The 25,130-nt window shown below is 40.3% G+C and overlaps 1 protein-coding gene across 2 annotated transcripts; it reads left to right on the top strand.

Annotated features, from left to right (window-relative positions):
• Positions 1-1,354: 1,354 nt before the first annotated feature.
• LOC140628044 (testis-expressed protein 13D-like) lies at positions 1,355-5,619 on the top strand. 2 transcript variants are annotated; one of them, XR_012026473.1, is made up of 3 exons: positions 1,355-3,248; positions 4,010-4,180; positions 4,839-5,619. XR_012026473.1 is itself a non-coding variant. In XM_072816876.1 (2 exons), exon 1 carries the CDS (start codon positions 1,766-1,768, stop codon positions 3,236-3,238), a length of 1,473 nt encoding a protein of 490 aa, XP_072672977.1. In that variant the 5' UTR covers positions 1,355-1,765; the 3' UTR covers positions 3,239-3,248; positions 4,010-5,616. The 2 variants fall into 2 exon arrangements, 1 of the variants encoding a protein (XP_072672977.1); XM_072816876.1 differs by having other exon boundaries at positions 4,010-5,616.
• Positions 5,620-25,130: the final 19,511 nt, after the last annotated feature.

Raw genomic sequence — 25,130 nt, 5'->3', positions numbered from 1 at the left:
ACAGCCAAGTTTGTCTAAACAGATGCCAGTCTGGTGAGAACTGTGAACTCACCATTTTGTGAAGCATCCTACCCTATGGTTTCCCTCCTTATGACAAAAACTACAAGGGACAGAGACAAAAGAAAACAATGACCATCTCTGAGAGGAAATAGATTAATAGATAACAAGAGTACTCATAATGAATATTTACAAGTAAATATATCCAAGAACTTGATCACACAAATATATATATATTTATATATATATATTTAAAAATATATATATATTTAAATATATATATATATATTCCCTGTTAAACTAAATTTAGAAAAAGAAAAGGACTCTCACCACTCTCACTTCCACCAGACTCTGTGAGTAGAGATCCAGGAGACTGATGTGGTAAGAATTCTTACCTTCTGTGGGCTCTTGCCAGACTCCCAGCATCTCACAGCTTCAGCAGCTTCAGAGTGAGCAACGTCTAGGTAGTGGAGGGCCCCACGTCAGGTGCCAAAACTGTAGAGGTGAAGAACTATTCCTTTCTTCCCTTCAAGGTTCTTTGGTTGGCCTAATAATTAACATAAGACAGATTTCCAGGAGAAAAACAAATTTAATTTCATACATACAGAAACTCTATATAAATATGAGACTAAAAAAGTGACTAAAGCAGGCAGCTTTTATAACCTCAAGACAAAAAAAAATTGTAAAGAATTGACAAGGCAAAGAGGTTTGAGTTTGGGATTATAAATTAGTGAAGAAGTAATAAGGTGTTTTATGCAGCCTTCTCAACCTTAAATTCATTCCCTATTTCTGGTGGCAAGGGTGCCTTCTATTCTCTGGGTAGAGAGAGGGTACACTTCACATGGGCGATTTATTTCCTCCTTTCAGGGGAACAAAGGAGGATTAGAGTGTCCTGCTTAGATCAGCTGTTTCTTAAGTAACTTTTACTCAAAGTAATGTGCCAAAGTGGCATATTTTGGGGTGGCTTATTCTGCTTTTCTTCACCTAGTTCCCCCTGCTGCCCCAAGGTGCAGCTTCATTCCCTTCCCCACAGCAGTACTGCAACCACAGCCTTCACTCAACAGTATCTTGCTCCTTTTCTGGGTAGACCCCAGACTTGCACCCTATTTATCTCCCTGAACAGGGTCCTGCAACCCCAGCTTCCTCCTTGACTCTCTCCCTCTCACCCTCAGAAGTTCTCTGACCTTTTCTGACCGACCCTTTCTTTTAGACTGGGAGTGTGTGTGTGTGTGTGTGTGTGTGTGTGTGTGTGTGTGTTTGAAAGTCCCATCCAAGCCCTTCTGTGCATGAGTGACAAGTATTATGATTTCCAACGAATCTAATGTGCTCTGTCACTGTCTGGGCTCACTGTAGTACACAGCGCAGCCCTTCACCCGGTTCAGACTCCAGGGGGCACGTGGCCCCGGGAGATGGGTCCCAGCATACCTTGCGGTGGCACGTGGCTCAGAGCTCTTACGTCTGACGCATCACGCCACCGTCCCCCTTCAGGCACTGGGGGTTGGTGTGGTGAGAGAATTCACTTGTTTTCTTCTTTCTTTCTTCTTCTTCTTCTTCTTCTTCTTCTTCTTCTTCTTCTTCTTCTTCTTCTTCTTCTTCTTCTTCTTCGAGAAACAAAGGCGTGAAGGAGAAAAGAAATGAAGGAGGAGGCCAGGACTGGGAAAGGACTTCAGTAGGGCTGAGTGTGGAGGTGAAGGGCGGACCCACCTTCACTGGCGGCGGCAGGGGCGGCGGAGTCCGTGAGGCGGGGGCCAACTAGGCCGCGGCGGCCATGGCAGTGGACTTCGGGGACCACGCCAGCGGGTTCCGTCACGCCGAGGTGGTCAGGTTCATCAACAACGAAGTCCTCCTGAACGGCGGCGGCCCGGAGTTCTACGCGGCCTTGCGCTCACGGCCGTGGAGTGAGGTGGAGGACCGGCTTCGGGGGGTCCTGGCCGACCCGCGGGTGCCGCGCGCCCACCAGAGAGCCTGCGCCTGGAGCGCGCTGGCCTTGGGCGTGCGCGGGGCCGCAAGGCAGCGGGAGCAGCAGGGGCGCCGGATCCGGAGGCTGCAGGAACAGATGGAGGAGCGGGAGACCGCCGCCTGGGCCCTGGCCTCCGAGCTACAGCGGATGCGAGGGGAGCGCAAGGAGATGGCTGCACAGCTTCGATGCGCGAGGGCTGCTCTGCAGCAGGTGTCGAATGAGCGGAATGTATTGCGCCGACGGCTGATCCAGGCAGAGAAATCGGCCCTGGCTGACAAGCCACCTCAGGAAGTCATGTCTGAGTCACGAGCCAAACAGCGTGGAGCCAGAGCATGGCCAGTGGATGTGGATGAGCAGTGCAAGATGATGGCTGCAGGAGCACAGGCCGTGCAGCCTTCGGAGGGCCAGATGGCAGCTCCAGCGGCAGCTCCAGAAGCAGCTCCAGCAACTGTGCTTCGTGTGCAGGCACCCCCGAGCTCCTGGGCCCAGGTCATGCAATCCTCTCTGCCAGTGCAGGTGTCACATGCATTTCCATTCTCTGCATCATTCCCTATGGGATTTCCATACTCGGCATCTCTACCGCACTCACTAGTCGTGGAAGCAGACGCAGCAGCGGCAGCAACAACAGCAGCACCGGTAGGCTCGCCTCAGATGCCTCCTCTGGTCCCACCTGGTCCATGGGCTGCAGTGAGGGCCCAGAAACAGATGGTCCCACTCTGTGACCAGAGGTGCTATGACCAGGAAGAATATTCCGAGATCCCCCAGGGGGGATTTCCCCTGAGGGGCAGCAGAAGCCACAGCCAAGAGGAAGGTCCTGTGTGTCTCCAGGGAATGGCTTCCCTGGAGATCGGGAACCACAGCCAGAAAGAAAATCTGGAGAGACCTCAGGGGACAGCACCCCGGAGAGACAGAAATTCCAGCCAGAAGAAACGTCCAGTGATGCCCCAGAAGAAGTACTCCCCGGAGAACAGCAAGAACCACAGCCAAGAAGATCCAGAGAGGCCTCAGGGGACATCCCCACTGAGAAGCAGCAGGAGCAGTGGTGCCAGAAAAAGCCCCAAGAAACAGCACTCTCAGGGGCAGAAGGCCAAGCAACCAAAAGGGGAAAAAGCCTCGGATTCCCAACACCAGGGGAAGCCTGCCTCAGTATGCAGTCCAAAGAATTGGGACTGCCCATGGTGTAAAGCCATTAATTTTTCATGGCGCAAGGCCTGCTATAAATGTAAGAAAGTCTGTGTGGCTGGTGAGAGTAGAGGCCTGGACCCAGTACAGACTCACTAATTTTAGGAAGGTAAGTAAAAATGGAAACACTCCAAAGAAAAACCAATTTCCTAAGACCCCCCTCATGAAAAAGTAACTCATATACTTCACAGAAAATTTGAAAATCAAAATTATGATATAGAAAATTAAATTAAATTGTCCATCATCCCATTACACAAATTAATCACTTTTCATCATTCTGATTACATACACACAAGCACATATGTACCTATGTTTTTATTTTATACCTTTATTTTAACAAGGATAGATTACTTTTTGAGTATCACACATTTTAAATAGGGGATTTCGGGATCCCTGGGTGGCGCAGCGGTTTGGCACCTGCCTTTGGCCCAGGGCACGATCCTGGAGACTCGGGATCAAATCCCACGTCGGGCTCCCGGTGCATGGAGCCTGCTTCTCCCTCTGCCTGTGTCTCTGCCTCTCTCTCTCTCTGTGACTATCATAAATAAATAAAAATTAAAAAAAAAATAAAAATAAATAGAGGATTTCTCCTAATTGCAGTTAGGTTTGCAGGTGGTAGATTCTGAATAGCTGATGCTGATTGGTTGACACCTTGGAGAGGCTAAAGTCATGAAGCCTTTTCCTTTTTTCAGTCCTTTCTGTTTTCTTATTAACTTCCTTTTCCTGAAAATATTATGTCATTGGCTATGAACAACCATGTGTTTTTCAAGTTATAACCATATTGAATTTTAGGAGCACTGTTTTGCCTTGAAAATGCTATTATTCATTTGTAAACTACCACAGCGTTCATGTTTGCTTCTTGTTTTTAAGTTTTATAGGTGAGGGCCTGTTTTTGCATCTCTGAGCCCCACAGAACTTGTTTGTTGCTGAAGAAGTTGAATCCATCCCATTAGGAGATCTCCCAAGAGTCTAAAGAAATCACACCTTGATTCTGGCTCACCCAAACCTCATGGAGACCCTCATTGGCTGGAGCTGAGAAGAGTGAGAGGGAGTCGTGGAAGAAGAGATGCTTTGGCGCTCATAAGGGGGGAAGGAAGGCAAAACGATTTTGTTAGAATTTAATTTCTCTGTTGATACAAGGGAGTAATTTGGAAGAGTTGAGAGGGTGTTGCAGTATTAAATTCTATAGATAATAGCAAATTTGATGAATCACATTTAATTCATTAAACATAGTTATTGATTATTTAATGTATATTGGGAACTAGAACCATATGTTAATATTTAGTGCACACATCATAACTTTTTGGTGAGTTTGCTTATATGATAGGAGAGAGCATAATTTGAGATCAGAGGTAATTTATTTGCCTTGTGTATAGCATGGCCTTTGGGTAAACCCAATTGAAACAAGTTAGATATTTTTGCAGTTCTGGGAGCAATATCAGAGACTTTCATGAGAAGATTTACCAGACTTCTCATCTCATTGCTCCTAGGTGAAACAAACTAGCAGTGGCAAAGATCGGGAAAGTGGCATCACAAAGTGCAGGCAGGACTTTTCTGAAAGTCTAATTTCTTCCTTTGAGAGGGAAAACTATTTTTCTGGTTGCCTGAAAGACGACTGAGTGACTGAAATATAATGCTTGAGGGAGTATTGGCCACACACTTAAACCCTCAGTCTTTCCTTTTTTTTTTTAACCCTCAGTCTTGACTACCTCCATCCTAAGCCCATTTCCAGTCAAAAGTGGATGAAGAACAAGATGGAGTCCAAGGACAGACATCATACTTCTCTTGGATTGAATTAAAAATAATACTGGACTGGGACAAGCATTCTGGAGAATGCACCTGGTACCTTTCTCCTCCACTTGGTGTATTCTCTTCAAGGCTCTCTGCTCTTCTAAGGCAGCTGCTATAAGTAAGAAGACAGCCAAGGTGGAGCAGAGGGCGTGGGAAGGTGTGGGAACCTTAGTCTGAACAAAAATGTTGTAGTTTCCCCCATGAGATCTGTCCAGATCACCAAGCTCAACCTCTGCCAGGGTTTTTCTGATCCTAATTAGTAATAAAGAGTGTGCACTGGTCTGCTATGTCTTCTATGTAATGTGTATCTTGGGGCAGGTTGGTCAGAAGTGGCAGCTTAAATCTGTATATTCCTCCTATCCCACTGAGGCAAAGGAAAGCTCAGTCTCATTCAATGAGAGGGTCTCTGTCATAATGAAAATTACCTAAGAATGAGAAGGGTAAGGGGTTTTTATGGGACCTTCAGTACATTGTGTGATTAACCTTGCTACCCTTACTGGCCAAGTCCAGATGGTACATTGAAGGTGGGCCTGTTTGCTTCTCCAGGGTCAGTGAGGTTTGGAGGTATCTGCTAATGTTGGAAGCCCTAATGCCTAGGGTCCATTTCCCTACATACACCAAGCAGCCATTCCACTCTAGGGCCCTACCTTCTCCCTGGGGTCCTGGTAGGGAGTAAAGAGGGCTTAGATATAATAAACAGTGATCTCTCTCTATTCTCTCTGTTCTCTAAGTCATTCTTTGCTCCCTTAGAAAAATTTGGTCAAGATGATCAGGATTATAGAAAACCAAAAATAGGCTGACAGCATCAATTTCCTTTGGCATAAGTGGGGAACAAAGATCTGGACACCTTTTTGGGATAGTGAGATGAGGGAGTGGACAACAAAAATGATCCTGTCATATTGGAAATCTTTCTTCTTTCAGAGATGACTAACAGAGAGGGCCGTGATTACCTGAGATAGGAATGCAGGAATAGAAGAGAGCTGTTATGGGGAACAAACACATGACAGAACATAAAGACTCCTAACTCTGGGAAATGAACTGGGGGTGGTGGAAGGGGAGGAGGGCGGGGGTTGGGGGTGAATGGGTGACGGGCTTTGAGGGGGGCACTTGATGGGATGAGCACTGGGTGTTATTCTGTAAGTTGGCAAATTGAACACCAATAAAAAATAAATTTATTATTAAAAAAAAGGAAGGGGAGTAGAGGAGATACTATGATATACTATAGATCCTAATGTCCCCTGTGCATTTGGAAAGATGAGCATGTGCAGATATTTTTCCTGCTGGATCTAAATTTAGTGTGAGCACAGTATAGGAAGAGTTCAAATGGTGGTGGAGAAAGAGGAAAAAGAACCAGGGCTTGCAGCAGCTACTACTATTATTGATGGTAGGGATGGGCCTAGTACCGCAGCCTTACAGGCACTTATGATGGAAGAGTAATATGGTATTTCTCTGAACAGGAAAGTGTAGGGGATGTGGGAAGAAGGTTTTCAGATTCTGTGAGATCTTCAGTGTGGGAGAGGCAAAATTCTGTGTGGAGCAAGTGGAGAATCATAGCAATATCCTCCCCTTCTCCACATTCTCACCCATTTCTTAACTTCATATCCACTACTAGACCTTCACAGGAGCAGCGCCTTAAAATCCCATTCCCATTTCCACAATTAATATACCACCTATCATTTATCCCCTTCCACTTCCACTAGCAAAAGCAGAATCAGAAGAAGTGGCTCTAATAAGAGCAGATCCTGTGGGAGCATCTGCAGCTAGCATATTGACAGGTGTGGGATATGGAAAAGGTTCCTGTGATAAGGCAAGAGGAGGCAGTAGCCTCAGGGGACAGAAAGGACAGGAACAAAGGGCTCAGCATTCCTCAAGATCCCTTAGGGATAAGAGAATTGTGTGAGGTAAAGACCAAGGGACTAGGATGGGGGAAGTGATAAAACATTATCATTTTGAGGATAAAACCATGCTTCAACTGAAGATGTCTGATCCTGGACAGGAGGTTTGTCTTCTGATGGGGCCAGTCCTCTTTGATTTCAGAAATGCAAGAGAGAACCAAGGAGATCTAAAACAGAAGAAAGCATTTTCTGAGTATGTCTCTGATCATAAATGTAGCTTGATATCACTTTAGAAAAATCAGAAAATGCAGAAAAAGAAAAAAAAACATTTAACCATAATCCCACCACTGGAGAGAAGTACCACTTGTACATTTTTATGTATTTAATTCCATGTATGTACACAGAGATAGGTGTGATAGGTTTTTTAAACATCCTTTACATAGATTTGTAGAGAATATTTTATGACCTTATTTTTTATGGTGGTTAAAAAGACAGAATGAGATCTTACCCTCTTAAAATTTTAACTGAAATTTTACTACATTACTATCTATAAGCACAATGTTGTACAGCAGGTCCCTAGAGCTTTTTCATCTTGGATAACTGAAACTTTGTACCCATAAGCTTATTTTTAATTAATATATTCATTAATTTTTTTTCCCTTTCACACCTTGGTGCTTGCCAGGTGAAGGCCCCATCACACCACCTATAAAACCCCAATCCTTGTCAGTGCCTTACCCCATCCCACTCAGAGTCACAGTGCAGTGGTACTTCACCCCAGGGGCCCATGGCCAGGTGTCAGGGACCAGATAATAGACTAAAGGCTGTGTGGGTCAGAACTGCCTGAGGCCAGAGTGGAGGAGTAAACTGCACAAGGACTGGTTGGTGGCAAGTCTATTGTCTTCCTGGAGGCTGAAGGTCCCTGGGCAGCAACTTGGGCCTCTGCTGCAAAACCTGAGGCCAATCTGACATCTGCCAAGGTCTAAGGCTGAAACAACCCAAACACACTGTCTCATTGTACATCCTTGGGGCCAGTTGTTCCTCTTGGCAATAGCAAAGGTTAAAGAATTTGTCCCAGGAGACCACTGCTGCCTGTACCTCCAGATTCTCACCACAAAGTACAGTCTCAAGGCATTGCTCTCTCTGCCCTAGTCCAACTGCCAGCATCCAGTGATGGCTCCCTTCACCTAAGCCCCTCCATCAGGAGCTGTACACCTCTTTTGAACACTAAGAGGAACTCCTATCTGCTGGAGTCTGGTCTACCTAGATAAAGACAAATAAGGCAATTGGAGCCCTCCAGATATGCTCTATAGCTTTGGATGTATATAACGGTGTAAATTTGAGTCCAGATGGAGGGCTAGGATGAGGAGAGGATGGGCTAAGATAGACTAAGGGTTAAGGGTGGCTCCGAGGATGCTATTTCTTCCATCACTCTTCCCAGAGGAAGGCAATCTCCCAGGATCTCAGGAGATCTACGGGGGCTGGCAGAGGAGTCCTGGATAGAGAAATAGCTGGGTATCACCCCAGATAATGGATCCTTGTTATCCCAGACTTGTCCATAAGGAGTCTGGCTCAGGCCACTTATCAAGCAAACATCACTTCTCCTTCACGCCTTTCTCTGCCAGTGGTGCTTCACCCCATGGTGAAGGCTAGGCACTAGGCTAGGCATCAGGGTCTGCACTCAGGCCTTTGAGGCTGTGCAGAGGCAGAGCCATGGAGGCCATAAGGAGTAAGTGAATTGTGCATGCAATGTAGTAATTAATTAATTAATCCATGGACAACATCTACAAAAAAGTAAGCAATAACATATTTCCATGAACTCTAAATACAAGAGGTTGGGGGCAATTCACATCTATAAGACCCGAGCAATCTGTGTGGGCATGAGCGTAAAGAAACAATGGATCATCTGACAGATCAGAAAATAGGAAAACCCTAAAATACTCGACAAATTAAAATACAAAGTACTAATTAGATAACACAGTGGACTAATTTGAGAAAAACAAGTGGAACTAGAATGAGTACAAGTGATATGTGGTAAGATTGAAGGGGTTGAATTACCTAGGCATTATGAGCTCTCAAAACTGCAGCCAAAGCTCCCTTCCAGGACAAACCCACACTGACAGGGGAGATGTCATTCTACTTCTTATTCTCTTTTTCCTGTATAATAACTTTGTTTGGAATTTTCATCCTATCATTTTCTGTTACTGATTTTTTTTAATTTTTTTATTTTTTTTATTTTTTTTAATTTATTTTTTATTGGTGTTCAATTAACTAACATACAGAATAACACCCAGTGCCCGTCTCCCATTCACTCCCACCCCCCGCCCTCCTCCCCTTCTACCACCCCTAGTTCGTTTCCCAGAGTTAGGAGTCTTTACGTTCTGTCTCCCTTTCTGATATTTCCCACACATTTCTTCTCCCTTCCCTTATATTCCCTTTCACTATTATTTATATTCCCCAAATGAATGAGAACATATAATGTTTGTCCTTCTCCGACTGACTTACTTCATTCAGCATAATACCCTCCAGTTCCATCCACGTTGAAGCAAATGGTGAGTATTTGTCATTTCTAATGGCTGAGTAATATTCTATTGTATACATAAACCACATGTTCTTTATCCATTCATCTTTCGTTGGACACCGAGGCTCCTTCCACAGTTTGGAATTTTCATCCTATCATTTTCTGTTACTTATTTTTAAATGAAATTGGTTTTCCTGAACTTTTAGAAGGAGGCAGAGTTTTCTAACATCTCAAATTTCAATCTATTGCTTTTGTGTGGTCTTCAAAAAGCAGCTTACTGTCTTGCAGTTCTGGAGGCCAAAAGTACAAAATCAAGGTGTTAGCAAAGTTGGATTGTGAGGGCCCTGAGAGAAACACCTGCCCCAGGCTTCTCTCCTCAGCTTAGAGATGGCTATCTTCTACCAGTGCCTCTTCAAATGGTCTTTCCTTGATGTATGAGTCTCTGTCTCTGTGTCTGTATTTTCCTTCTTTATAAGGACATCAGTCAGATTAGGGCCCATCCTAATAACTTCACCGCAACTAATTTCATCTGCAATGATCCTATTTCCAAGTAAAGTCACTTTCTGAGGTTCTGGAGTTTGGGATTTCATCATCTGAATTTTTAAGAGATACATTTCAACTCATAAGACTCTTAAATGTACTTTTTTTTTAACTTAGACTTCAAATTTAGGAATAGTTAAAACTAAGCTTTTGGAACTCTTTTCTAGTGTAGGATGTAAACTAGGTTTGAATTCTAGCACTGGTGATTGTTAGCTGTGTAATATTAAGCAAGTTGCTTATTTCTGAGGCTCAATTTTCCCACCTACAAAATGGAAGTAATAACATGTACTGAATAGGGGATGTTGTAAGTATTAAATGAAGTCATATATGAAAACACACTTAGAACAGTGCCACCTTCAGTTTATGAAGCAGTTGTATAGTTTTTTCCCCAGTGCAGTTTACTCCTCCACTCTTAGAAGAAACAATGAAACCCAAATGATAGGCATTAAATAAGGAATCTCTCTGACAAGTTACCAAATAAAATATAAGTATTTGGAAATGTATAATTTAAACTATCTTGCTAGTGAGAGACAAAGCTTCTGCCAATATTCATAGTGAGTTTTTTAAAAAGTGCTTATTTGGCTGATGGGAAGATAAAGCTAAGGAAACAAAGTCTTGAGTTCTATTTTGCCTGGGGCAATTAGCTACAATCATTATCTATGGTTTAATTAAGTGGATCAGTTACAAATCAGTTAGTATAGATATCACCCATTGACTATACCAAAAGCTTTAAAAGATAAGTCAGCTTCTTAGTTTTTATAGTAATTTCATCTCTTGGCGTTCCTTGTTTTACAAAAAAGGGAAGCCATCCTTAATTTCTGAAGAAGAAAAAACTGTAAGTACAAACACATTAATTTGATTCCGGCAGCTAAAGTTTCTGTTGAATGCATCACAATTTCCTTATAATTGCAAGCATTGTGGTATAACTGGGCCACCACGCCTTTTCTACTGATTGATCATCTTCCTAAACTGTAATCCTATTCTGAGGATCAGTCTGTAGCTAAAAGAAGAGTGATTTGTATTGTTGATCCAAAGAATTACTGTGTGAGTGTAGCAAATTGGAGATTTTCATAATTGATCATTTTAGCTATTGGTTAGAGTAACTTAAATGTAACCTGTAATTTCCACAATTTCCATTTATTTTTAATTAAATGGCTACCAAAATAAATCTAGGGGAAATGTGCAAATAAAAGCAATAATTTAGTTTGAAGTAGTATATTGGTTACCTATTGCTGGATAACAGATTATCCAGAATTTATCAGTTTAAAGCAACGTACATTTATTATCTCACAGCTTCTGCAGGTCAGGAACCCGGATATGGTTTATATGGAAGAATCCACTTCTAAGCTCACTTACCTGGTTATTGATAAATGTGGTAGGCAGAATAATGGTTCTCTAAAGAAGTCCATGTCCTAATCCCTGAAACATGTGAATTATGTTATTTCACATGGCAAAAAGGAATTATAGTTGTGAATGGAATTAAGGTTGCTAATCAGCTGACCTTGAAATAAGGAGATCATCCTGGAATATCTGGGTAAATCCCATGTAATTACAAGGGGCTTTAAAGGTGGAACTGGGGGATCCCTGGGTGGCGCAGTGGTTTGGTGCCTGCCTTTGGCCCAGGGCGGGATCCTGGAGACCCGGGATCGAATCCCAAGTCGGGCTCCTGGTGCATGGAGCCTGCTTCTCCCTCTGCCTATGTCTCTGCCTCTCTCTCTCTGTGTGTGTGTCTATCATAAATAAATAAAAAAATTAAAAATAAAAAAGAAAAGGTGGAACTGGGAGGCAGAAGAGGAATCACCGTGAGAGTGAGATGATGTGAGAAAGACTCAGCTGGCTATTGCTGGCTTTGGAGACAGAATGAGTGGGGTGAGAGCCAAAGAATGTGGGCAGCCTTTAGAAGCTGGAAAGGCAAGGAAATGCATTCTTCTCTAGAACCTCTAGAAATGAATGCAGCATTGCTGGTGCCTTGATTTTAGCCTAGTGAAATTAATTTCAAACTTCTGATTTCCAGAACTATAAGATCATAAATTTGTGTTGTTTTAAACTGCTAAGCGCTTGATAATTTGTTATAGCAACAATAGTAAACAAATGTAGCAAGAATCAGTTTTTCAAGGGTTATTGGTTATTGGAGTGAGGGCCTCAGTTCCTTGCTTTATGACTGGTTGGAGGCCATCCTCAGTCCCTTGCCATGCAGATCTCTCCAGCTTGCTTCATCAGAGCAAACACTCAGAAAGAGCAAGAATAAGACAGAGAGGGTGCTAGAAAAATGGAAGTCACAGTATTTTGTAGCTTAGCTACATAAGTGATATCTCATCACTTTTGGTGTATTATATTTGTTGAAGCGTCATTAGGTTCAGCCTGGCATAGAAGAGAGGAAATCACACAAAGTTGTGAATTGCAGGAGACAGGGACTGGGTTTCATGTTAGAACCTGCCTATCACAAGCGACTGAAACAATACTCACAGTATTTTCCTTAGCTCTAAAATCATCAGACATTCCTGATAATTCAATGTTCTTACTCTACTTAGTTCTCTTTCTCATCTGCTGTAATTTCTTTTAAAATATATTTTAAATATGTATGTATGTTAATATATAGAAATATGGTAAGAAAGTGAAAAAATATTAAATATGATATCTGGTGAAGAAAGGATTTAGACAGATAGTTTGTTTAAAATGTTACTGGTCTTTTAAAGTTTTATAATAAGCATATTTTATATGTATATATATTATCAAAATTAAAATTAATCTTATGAAATTATTTGAAAAATTAAAAGATAAAACTTTCTACATTTCTGAAAGCCCCACATTAATTTTGATATGTGCATTTGGCCCTTAACTTACTTTTTGTTGAATACAAATCACATTCTGTAGTCAGTGAGCCAAGCACCACAACATTATTTTTCACTAAAAAATAAGTTGATCATAGATTTCACTGGAAAAATAATTAAAATAATTAGAATGAATTAAAATTTATTATGAAAATACAGAAATATTTCTCTTTTTTTAAAAAAAAGATTTTATTTATTTATTCATGAGAAACAGAGAGAAGGAAAGGTAGAGACAGAGGCAGAGGGAGAAGCAGGCTCCATGCAGGAGTCCTACGTGGGACTCAATACCGGGTCTCCAGGATGATGCCCTGGGGCCAAAGTCGACGCTAAACCGCTGAGCCACCCAGGCTGCCCCACATTTCTCTTTTTTTCAAATACAGAAACATGTTTTAACCTCTTATGAGGGATACATGGCAACAGAACTTTGAAATGGAAGACTCCTAACTCTGGAAAACGAACTAGGGGTGGTGGAAGGGGAGGAGGGCAAGAGGTGGGGGTGACTGGGTGGTGGGCACTGAGGGGGGCACTTGATAGGATGAGCACTGGGTGTTATTCTGTATGTTGGCAAATTGAACACCAATAAAAAATAAATTTATTATTAAAAAAAGAACTTTGAAATAATAATTCTTAAAATCCACGCACAGAAAAGTCATACATGTGTCTAAGACCTTCAGCTATTTTTTATGGAATTTATCATGCCCCTGTATGGTTCCATATTTAGACATGTAGAAACAAGTCTCAACTGAAAAACCACTTTTCCCCTGATTTATAATAAGTAAGAAGATTTGTTATAAGGAACACTGAAAGTGAAGGATGTGCTCTGAGTTTTCTTGAAAAAAATGACACCTTGCAAATGATTCAAATTGGACATCCTTTTGCCTTTATAAGAAAAGCAAAGTGAGCATATTTATTTGATTTCCTTATAATAATGAGTTACATGACAAGCTAAAATACTAGCAAATAATAATTCACATATAATCACTTTCTATCCCGGGGGGGTGGGGATATGAGTGCTTTATAAAGCTGCTTTGAGCTAAGATAATAAAAGAAAAACATATTGTAATTTAGAAGAAATATATTTACAGCATGGCCTTTTGCTATATTCCTCACTTTTAAAAGAAGAATATGATATCCATTACTACTTGGATTGACCCACTTTTTCTTTTGCTTGCAATTTGATTTAATGCTTTCAATGCATTCATTCAATGTTTTCTGTTTAATTAAAATAATTTGTAATTATGTGTGTATGTTCATTCAGTGCTTTATCTTTGACTAAAATAATTTATAATTGTGTGTATATATGTGTGTGTGATCTCCTGTATGTGGAAGATAAGACCAATCTTTTTCTGAGGTTTGTTTATTTATTTATTTATTTATTTATTTATTTATTTATTTATAAAATGGCATTTTATACATATTGTTCTATAACCTTTTTTTCCCTTAAAAATATCTTATGGCTCTAAGTCAATAAATGTAATTAGATATACATAATTATTTTAAATGAATCCTTTTTATTATTTTTTTTATTGGAGTTCGATTTGCCAACATATAGCATAACACCCAGTGCTCATCCCATCAAGTGCCCCCTTCAGTGCTTGTCACCCCGTCACTCCATCCCCCCGCCTACCTCGCCTTCCACCACCCCTTGGTCGTTTCTTAGAGTTAGGAGTCTCTCATATTCTGTCTCCCTCTCTGACATTTCCCACTCATTTTTTCTTTCTCCTTTATTCCCTTTCACTATTTTTTATATTCCCCAAATGAATGAGACCATATAATGTTTGTCCTTCTCTGATTGACTTACTTTACTCAGCATAATACCCTCCAGTTCCATCCATATTGAAGCAAATGGTTGGTATTTGTCGTTTCTAATGACTGAGTACTATTCCATTGTATACATAGACCACAACTTATTTATTCATTCATCTTTCAATGGACACCGAGGTTCCTTCCACAGTTTGGCTATTGTGGACATTGCTGTTATAAACATTGGGGTGCAGGTGTCCCCACATTTCACTGCATCTGTATCTTTGGGGTAAATCCCCAGTAGTGCAATAGGCCAAGTTCAAAATGGTGTTGCCTGTGCTCTCCTCTAGGATTTTGATGGATTCTTGTCTCATATTTAGATCTTTCATCCATTTTGAGTTTATCTTTGTGTATGGTGTAAGAGAATGGTCCGGTTTCATTCTTCTGCACTTCACTGTCCAATGTTCCCAGCACCATTTATTGAAGAGACTGTCCTTTTCCCAGTGGATAGTCTTTCCTGCTTTGTCGAATATTAGTTGACCATAGAGTTGAGGGCCCATTTCTGGGTTCTCTATTCTGTTCCATTGATCTGGGTGTCTGTTTTTCTGCCAGTACCACATTGTCTTCATGACCACAACTTTGTAGTACAACTTGAATTCTGGCATTGTGATGCCCCCGGCTCTGGTTTTCCTTTTCAATATTCCCCTGACTATTCAGGGTCTTTTATGATTCCACACAAATCTTAAGATGATTTGTTCTAACTTTCTGAAGAAAGTCCATGGTATTTTGATAGGGATTGCACTGAACATGTAAATTGCCCTGGGTAGCACTGACATTTTCACAATATTCTTCCAATCCATGAGCATGGAATATTTTTCTAACTCTTTGTGTCCTCTGCAATTTCTTTCAGAAATGTTCTGTAGTTTTTAGGGTGTAGATCCTTTACCTCTCTGGTTAGGTTTATTCCTAGGTATCTTATGCTTTTGGGTGCAATTGTAAATGGGATTGACTCCTTAATTTCTCTTTCTTCAGTCTCATTGTGAGTGTATAGAAATGCCACTGATTTCTGGGCATTGATTTTGTATCCTTCCACACTGCCGAATTGCTGTATGAGCTCTAGCAATCTTGGGGTGGAGTTTTTGGGTTTTCCAGGTACAGTATCATGTCATCTGTGAAGAGGGGGAGTTTGACTTCTTCTTTGCCAATTTGAATGCCTTTTATTTCTTTTTGTCCGATTGCTGAGGCTAGGACTTCCAGTACTATGTTGAATAGCAGTGGTGAGAGGGGACATCCCTGTCGTGTTCCTGATCTTAGGGGAAAGGCTCCCAGTGTTTCCTCATTGAGAGTGATATTTGCTGTGGGCTTTTTGTAGATGGCTTTTAAGATGCTGAGGAATGTTCCCTCTATCCCTACACTCTGAACACTCTGAAGAGTTTTGATCAGGAATGGATGCTGTGTTTTGTCAAATGCTTTCTCTGCATCTATTGAGAAGATCATATGGTTCTTGTTTTTTCTCTTGTTGTTGTGATCTATCACATTGATTGCTTTATGAGTGTTGAACCAGCCTTGCATCTCAGGGATAAATCCCACTTGGTCACAGTGAGTAATCTTCTTAATGTACTCTTGGATCCTATTGGCTAGTATCTTGTTGAGAATTTTTGCATCTGTGTTCATCAGGGAGATTGGTCTATAATTCTCCTTTTTGGTGGGGTCTTTGTCTGGTTTTGGAATTAAGGTGATGCTGGCCTCATAAAATGAGTTTGGAAGTATTCCATCCCTTTCTATCTTTTAAAACAGCTTTAGAAGAATAGGTATGGTTTCTTCTTTAAACGTTTGATAGAATTCCCCTGGGAAGCCATCTGGCCCTGGACTTTTGTGTCTTGGGAGGTTTCTGATGACTTCTTCCATTTCCTCCATGGTTATTGGCCTGTTCAGGTTTTCTATTTCTTCCTGTTCCAGTTTTGGTAGTTTGTGGTTTTCCAGAAATGCGTCCATTTCTTTTAGATTGCCTAATTTATTGGTGTATAGCTGCTCATAATATGTTTTTAAAATTGTTTCTGTTGTGATCTCTCCTTTTTCATTCGTGATTTTATTAATTTGAGTCTTTTCTCTTTTCTTTTTATATAAGGCTGGCTAATGGTTTATCTATCTTATTAATTCTTTCCAAGAACAAACTCCTGGTTTTGTGGATCTGTTCTACAGTTCTTCTGATTTCTATTTCATTGAGTTCTGCTCGAATCTTCATTAACTCTCTTCTTCTGCTTGGTGCAGGTGTTATTTGCTGTTCTTTCTCCAGTTCCTTTAGGTGTGAGGTTAGCATGTGTATTTGAGTTTTTTCCAATTTTTTGAGGGATGCTTGTATTCTGAAGTATTTCCCTCTTCGGACTGCTTTTGCTGTATCCCAAAGATTTTGAATTGTTGTATCTTCATTTTCATTAGTTTCCATGAATCTTTTTAATTCTTCTCTTTCCTGGAAGAATTTTAATTCTTCTCTATTTTCCTGGTTGACCCTTTCATCTTTTAGCAGGATGCTCTTGAACCTCCATGTGTTTGAGTTTCTTCCACATTTCTTCTTGTGATTGAGTTCAAGTTGCAAAGCATTATGGTCTGAAAGTATGCAGGGGACAATCCCATTATTTTGGCATATGATCCCTACTTCTTTTTGAAGGCCAAAATAAACAAATTTTCAAAATACCTTAAACAGCACCTGAGACATAATAGGCACTTTAGAAATGTTCATTTGCATCTTTGTCCCCAACATTCGACTTATATTTCTTCTTCCTGAGGGAGACACTACAAATAAATGTCTTCCTTGGAGAGTCCTAATCTACAAAAAAATATATGCTAGATCACACAAAGGAGATTGTGATCTAGACAATATGGAGAGTTGTAAACACTCATTGTGCTAGACTAGTGGTAAATTTCTACAACCTTTGAGTATATGTCTCCCTACCTCAGGAACAAATATGATGTGGTGGACCCATCAACATCAGAGATTCTACCTTGGAACAGTCACAGACTATTAGTGGATCAGAAAAGCAATATAGTGGTCACCAAATAAACTTTTTAAATAAAATAGAATAAACAGGCTAAGAAAACCCAACAATGAGGGTAAATATTATGTTATGAAATATTTGTTTTGTCATTCATACTTATGTGTGTACACATATACATCTACATTCATAGATGGATAGATAGATAATAATCCTCAATGTAAGATGTATTTCTTTCATGGTAAAAAAAATTGAAAAGCACTACATTAGAGTTTGGGTTGTTGTTTTTAATCTGACAGGATATGTTCACAATGTGCTGTTCATAATCTCACAGAAAATCCCCCTTGTGATCAGGGCCATGGAATTATAAGGTGTCTAACTAACATTGGAGTAAGACAATCTGTGACCATGAAAATACAATATAAGTGTCTCAGTAAAAGGGCTAATATAGTTATTTCCTGGTGTCCTACTTGCCTATCATGGTACTCCCAATAGAGTAAGAAGTCAATAAATAACAACTGATTTGCTTTCATGAAGCAATGCAGTAACACGTGAAGTAGTACCTAGAAGTTTCAGAACCGTGTCCTAAAGCAGCCACAGAAGATTTTTTGTACTGGCTCAACAAATTTTGCAAAAGAAAATTCATTTTCAGTTTCATTTTCTATCCTGACAGGGTCAATAATTGGTAGTCCAAGGATATGCCCCACAATTGTGTCTCTAGATATTAGATTTTTACCAGATTACAACAGGATAGAGAAATGTGGAACAGATGATACTAATATTAAAGGAAATTATAACTGGTTGAAAAGCTAAGACAAAGCATGCAATTTAACAAAGTAACATCAACTTAAAGAGGAATAATGACAACCTAAAAGGAGATCTCCAACAACATGCCAAAGAAGTTCTCTTCTCTAACAAGGTAAATTATTGCAAGGACAAGTATAATGTCCTCGAATTAAATTCAAAAAGCCAACTATACAGGTGCAGCATGAGAATGACATGGTTTAACATTGATACACATTAAAAAAAGAAAAAAGAAAAAACTTGGAATTTTTAGTTTAAAGTGAATACAAAATGAGTCAACCTTCAAAAAAGGTATTACAATTTATATTATATTATGATGCAAGCATAGATTTTAAATAAGAGAATTGATCACCTTGCTCAGACCACACCTGAATATGGCACTCAGTTCTGAGAACTGTATTTTAGAATTTGTTTATGTGAAAGCAGTCAAACTGATGACAGAACTTAAAACCATTTCATATGAAGAACAGGTAAAAGAACTAGTAATGTTTAATCTTAAAAAGAGAAGCCAAAGGAAGGATACTGAATTACTTTTGTAAACTCCCAAAAGAAGACATTGGGACTACTGGATAAAAATTGAGACACATGTCAGCTTTCATCTCAGTATAAGAAAAAAACTTTGAAATGTCTGGGTGGCTCAGTGGTTGAGCATCTACCTTCGGCCCAGGGCATGATCCCAGGGTCCTGGGATCAAATCCCACATCAGATTCCCTGCATGGAGTCTGCTTCTCCCTCTGCCTATGTCTCTACCTCTCTCTCTCCTTGTGTCTCTCATGAATAAATAAATAAAATCTTTAAAAAAAATAAAAAACTGCTGTCTCCAGAGGTTATATATTGATGGATGGAATGATGGAATAAAGTATTCATTTGAAAAACAGTCACTTTGCAGAAATGTTGCAGATAGGATTATAGTACTAGAATGGTCTGATATCTAGTGACTTTAAGGACCCTTCTATCTTTCAAAGTAAATAATTTAAAAAATAAATACAATATATATTATACATCATTTTGTGGCCCAATGATTTTCCCTAAATCATAATAATAATAAAAAGATAGAATATTAAAACTCCACAAGATTAGAAGTTCTATATCACACCTTTTACATAATACATATTAGCTAACACTGCTTTCAAATTTGGCACCAAGCAAACTTGAAAATTGTAGTAGAGATGTTTATTTTTAAGGAAGAAATATAAGAAGCTCCATGATAGACTTGCAAGTAATTAGATGAAAACTAATATATCTCTCTGATGCCTAACAAGTTAAAAGAGACAAAATTATAGCCAACTATTTTTAAAATAACTGTACATTTGTTCTCACACATAAAACTAAAGATATAGCAGACCTTTTTCTCATTTTTTATTTTGGTGTTAGATAAATGGAACCTGAATCCCTGGTTGCAGACTGATTTTCTGGAAGCAAATTTGAATAGGCTACAGGCATCCAGATGTTCCTCTATTCATTTGGTGGCTGGCAAATAGAAGAATTAGTTCAAATACTGCCCATTTTGGCAAACTGCTTTTTTAATTGTAAAGAAAAATCCTCGGAGGAACATTCTTAATAAGATAATAGTCTTTAGATTATTCAATCATTAAAAGAACAGAAAAAATATGTAAATCATCAAAAAGCTGGATTACCACAGCACTGCTGAATTTTTACCATTTGTTTATAAATTCCCCTGAACAGGCTCTTTGTTGTGAGTTGTCTGTTTTGGCAGACCACTTGTCAAAACAAAGAGTTTTTAAAAGCACCCCAAATAAAATGAATGGTTTCAATAATCATGTCATCAATGGTTTAAATCATTGTTATATTCCTAATCATGTTTATCATTGCTTCTGGAGAACAACTATATAGCCACTAGGCAATAAGGGATCCTTTAACACATTATAGCACAGTTTGCTATACCAAGGTATATCATAACATACAATCATCATGAAATACAGATATTTAAAATATTACATAATCAAAATATAAATTTTTTAAAGATTTTATTTTATTTATTTATGAGAAACAGAGAGAGAAAGACAGACAGAGACATAGGCAGAGGGAGAAGCAGGCTCCATGCACGGAGCCCGATGTGGGACTCAATCTCCAGACTCCAGGATCATGACCTGAGCTCAAGTCAGACTCTTAACCGCTGAGCCACCCAGGTGACCCCCAAAATATAAATTTTATCTGCATGAGTATACATATTTATAAATAAATGATTTCCAGGAGTGATGCGTTTTGTATAGTTTAAAGTTGCAGCTATAAATGTTGAAAATTAACAGAAAATGGTAACACTGAATAAACACAAATGCCCCAATATATATTTTTTTCTTATCTTGGTAATCTTATGCATTTTTGCATTTAATTTAATTTTTAGAGGAAAAAGAGGCAGTCTTATAACATCATATGCTGTCTTCCATACTATAGATGATAAATATAATTTCAAATATCCCTTCAATTTCTCATGATTATTACTCCACAGTATAAATTTTATTTTGATCTTATACTATCTCACAGAATATTGCAAGTCCAAACAACAGAGATCAAGAAAAAATGAATGTTATGCACACTTGTAAAATATTACAGCAGAAAAAATTTTTGTTTATTTGGTCACCTTTTCTCTGGCCAGGAGAAGCTAGGATTTTAAACCTTAGAAAAAGGGGGGCAGGGCAAGATGGCGGAGGAGTAGGGACCCCAAGTCACCCAGCCCCACCGAATCACCTAGATAACTTTCAAATCATCCTGAAAACCTAGGAGTTTGACCTGAGATTTAAAGCGAGAACAGCCGGAACACTACAGAGAGAAGGGTTTTTGCTTCTAACAAGGTAGGAAGGAGGAAAAAAAAAAAAGCATCCAGTGGGGGAGGGGCCCCCACGAAAAGCCGGGCTAAGGGGGGCGGGTAGAGCCTCCAGGACAGGAGAGCCCAGCCCCGGAGAGGTGGGAAATGTAAAAATCCTCACCAGATTCTTCCCAGATGGAAAAGCCCTTAGGGAAATTGAGCAGAACCGCAAGAGGGGCAGTGGAGCCCCCAGGTTCCCGGGGTCACTAACAGAGGAGGTGTCCCCAGGGGAGAGCGCCACACACCCCGTGGGCCCAGCGGTAAAGGGCTGGAGCTCGAGCGCAGCGGGGCTTCGGGAGCGATTCCTGCCACGCAGGCCCCCGAGCCCCGGGCGCTGAGGGACACAGCCCAGGATCCGGAGCCCCCCCCGCCCCCCCTGACAGGCAGAAGCCGAGAGGGCCCAGGACAGCGAGGACGCTCCTGTCGCCGGGGCCCCGAGCTGTGCAGGTCAGCGGCCCCCACCCCCGGAGCATCCAGAACCCTGTGGACTGGGAGCTGTAGAAGTTACTATGGGAGCTGACTGCAGGGCTGGAGAGCTGGCCGCTGCTAGTGGGGTTGTCCCTCCTGGTGTCACCCTGTGCCTGGGATGGAGCGGCAACACAAGGGAACAGGGCCCTCACGTGGTAAACATCTCCCACTGAGCCATGCACCTGGCATGGGGCGGGGCAGCTCCCCCAGATGCACACACCTGAGAATCAGCACAGCAGGCCCCTCCCCCAGAAGACCAGCTGGAAGGGCAGGGGAAGAGCAAGTTCTTGACCAAGCAGCGCTGGAAAGCTCCAGGGGAAGTTAAGGGATATACAGTAGAACCAGAGGTTACCCCTCCCCTTTTTTTTCTTCCTTTTTCCAGTGCAACTCATTTTTATATCAGATTGTAAATTTCCAATTTTTTTCTATTTTCCCACCTTAACTACAATATTTTACCACCTATTCATTTTTAAGTTCCTTCCTTTTTGACTTTCATATTTCTACAATTTCAGGTCCTATACATATTTTCCACTTTTAGACTCCCTTTAGCATATTCAACTTAATTTCATGAGATATAATTTATTTTTGCTTTGTGTTTTTTGTTTTCTCTGCCTCATTTTGTTCTACAATGGTGGAAGTTAATACCTTCTAAAACATGACCAGTATGCACCCAGAACCAAGTGGTATACGGTGCTGGTTCATTCTGTGAGATTCCTTATTCCAATTCAGCCCCCCTCTTTTATCTCATTTATGTTTTGGTGGTCAATGTTGGGACTCTCTACAAGTATTTCTGGTTTATATAAATTTGGGAATTAGCATCTCCTAAAATACAGAACTTAATATACTCAGAAACAAGAGGATCACCCTCGAGAACCCCTCAGGTAGACTGCATTCCCCTCCACTATAGCTTCTTCACCACCACCATCTCCCAGTCCCCCCCTTTTTTCTCCTTTTTTTTCTCTTTTTCTCTTCTTTAAGATTCCTGGCCTTTTATTTTTTACTACTTTGTTTTAAAATTTGTTTCTCACTTTGGTGGTCCTTTTGTTTTATTTCGTTCTGATCTTTGTTTTCAATTTCTGGGCTCTGACTTCGGCAGAATCATCTAGGGTGAAATTTACTTAGGTTGTGGTTGATATTCTTGATTCAGCCCACTCATACAGCGACTCTGCACTAGGCAAATGACTAGAAGGAAGAACTCACCACAAAAGAAAGAATCAGAAACAGTACTCTTTGCCAGAGTTACAGAATTTGGATTACAATTCAATGTCAGAAAAAACATGAGAGACACCTAACTCTGAGAAATGAACAAGGGGTAGTGGAAGGGGAGGTGGGCAGTGGGTTGGGGTGACTGGGTGATGGGCAGTGAGGGGGGCACTTGGCGGGATGAGCACTGGGTGTTATGCTATATGTTGGCAAATTGAACTCCAGTAAAAAAAAAAAATAAAATAAAAACAATTCGATGTCAGAAAGCCAATTCAGAAGCACAATGATAAAGCTACTGGTGGCTCTGAAAAAAAAAAGCATAAAGGATTCAAGAGACTTCATGACTGTAGAATTTAGATCTAATCAGGCCGAAATTAAAAATCAATTGAATGAGATGCAATCCAAACTGGAGGTCCTAATGAAAAGGGTTGATGAGGCAGAAAAAAAGAGTGAGTTACATCGAAGACAAGTTGATGGCTAAGAAGGAAGCTGAGGAAAAGAGAGAAAAACAATGAAAAGACCATGATGAAAGGTTAAGGGAAATAAATGACAGCCTAAGAAACAAAAATCTATGTACAATTGGGGTTCCACAGGGCGCCAAGAGGACCAGAGGGCCAGAAAGTGTTTTTGAACAAACCAGGCTGAGAACTTACCTAATTTGGGGAGGGAGACAGGCATTCAGATCCAGGAGATAGAGAGGTCCCCCCCAAAATCAATAAAAACCGTTCAACACCTCAATATTTAATAGTGAAACTTGCAAATCCCAAAGATAAAGAGAAAATTCTTAAAGCAGCAAGAGACAAGAGAGACATAACTTATATGGGGAGAAATATTAGATTAACAGCAGACCTCTCCACAGAGTCCTGGCAGGCCTGAAAAGGCTGGCAGAATATATTCAGGGTCCTAAATGAGAAGAACCTGCAGCCAAGAATACTTTATCCATCAAGGATCTCATTCAAAATAGAAGGAGAGATAAAGAGCTTCCAAGATAGGCAGAAACTGAAAGAATATGTGAACACAAAGCCAGTTCTGCAGGAAATATTAAGAGGGACTCTGTAAAAGAAAGAGGAAGCCCAAAAGAATAATCCACAAAAACAGGGACTAAATAGGTATTATGATGACACTAAATTCATATCTTTCATTAGTAGCTCTGAATGTGAATGGGTTAAGTGATCCTATCAAAAGACACATGTTTCAAACAGGATAAAAAAGCAAGACCCATCTATTTACTGTCTACAAGAGACTCCTTTTAGACCCATTTTAGACTCATTTTACACCTCCAGCCTGAAAATGAAAGGTTGGAGAGCCATTTACCATGCAAATGGTCCTCAAAGAAAGCAGGGGTAGCAATTCTCATATCAGATAAACTTTATCCCAAAGATGTAGTAAGAGATGAAGAGGAACACTATATCAAAGTTAAAGGGTCTATCCAACAAGAAGACCTAAGAATCATGAATATTAATGCCCCTAATGTGGGAGTTGCCAAGTATATCAACCAATTAATAACCAAAGTAAAGACATACTTAGATAATATACTAATACTGGGAAACTTCAACACTGCACTTTCTGCAAATGACATATATTCTAAGCACAACATCTCCAAAGAAACAAGAGCTTTATTTATTTTTATTTTTTTAAAGATTTATTTATTTATTTATGATAGGGAGAGAGAGAGAGAGGCAGAGACACAGGCAGAGGGAGAAGCAGGCTCCATGCAGGGAGCCCGATGTGGGACTTGATCCCGGATCTTCAGGACCACAACCTGGGCCAAAGCCGGCGCTAAACCGCTGAGCCACCCGGGCTGCCCGAAACAAGAGCTTTAAATGATACACTGGACCAGATGGATTTCACAGATATTTACAGAAATTTACTTCCAAAAGCAAATGAATACACATTCTAGTCAAGTGCACATGGAACTTTGCTAGAATAGACCACATACTGGGTCACAAATCAGGTCTCAACTGATACCAAAAGATTGGGATTGTCCCCTGTATATTTTCAGACCATAATGCTTTGCAACTTGAACTCAATCACAAGAAGAAATGTGGAAGAAACTCAAACACATGGAGGTTCAAGAGCATCCTGCTAAAAGATGAAAGGGTCAACCAGGAAAATAGAGAAGAATTAAAATTCTTCCAGGAAAGAGAAGAATTAAAAAGATTCATGGAAACTAATGAAAATGAAGATACAACAATTCAAAATCTTTGGGATACAGCAAAAGCAGTCCGAAGAGGGAAATACTTCAGAATACAAGCATCCCTCAAAAAATTGGAAAAAACTCAAATACACATGCTAACCTCACACCTAAAGGAACTGGAGAAAGAACAGCAAATAACACCTGCACCAAGCAGAAGAAGAGAGTTAATGAAGATTCGAGCAGAACTCAATGAAATAGAAATCAGAAGAACTGTAGAACAGATCCACAAAACCAGGAGTTT

The sequence above is a fragment of the Canis lupus genome, chromosome X, assembly GCF_048164855.1.
Source record: "Canis lupus baileyi chromosome X, mCanLup2.hap1, whole genome shotgun sequence".
In the NCBI taxonomy this organism is placed as follows: Eukaryota; Metazoa; Chordata; class Mammalia; order Carnivora; family Canidae; genus Canis; species Canis lupus.
The sequence above is the reverse complement of the archived record's forward strand: the minus strand, read 5'-3'. Positions and strand labels throughout refer to the sequence as shown.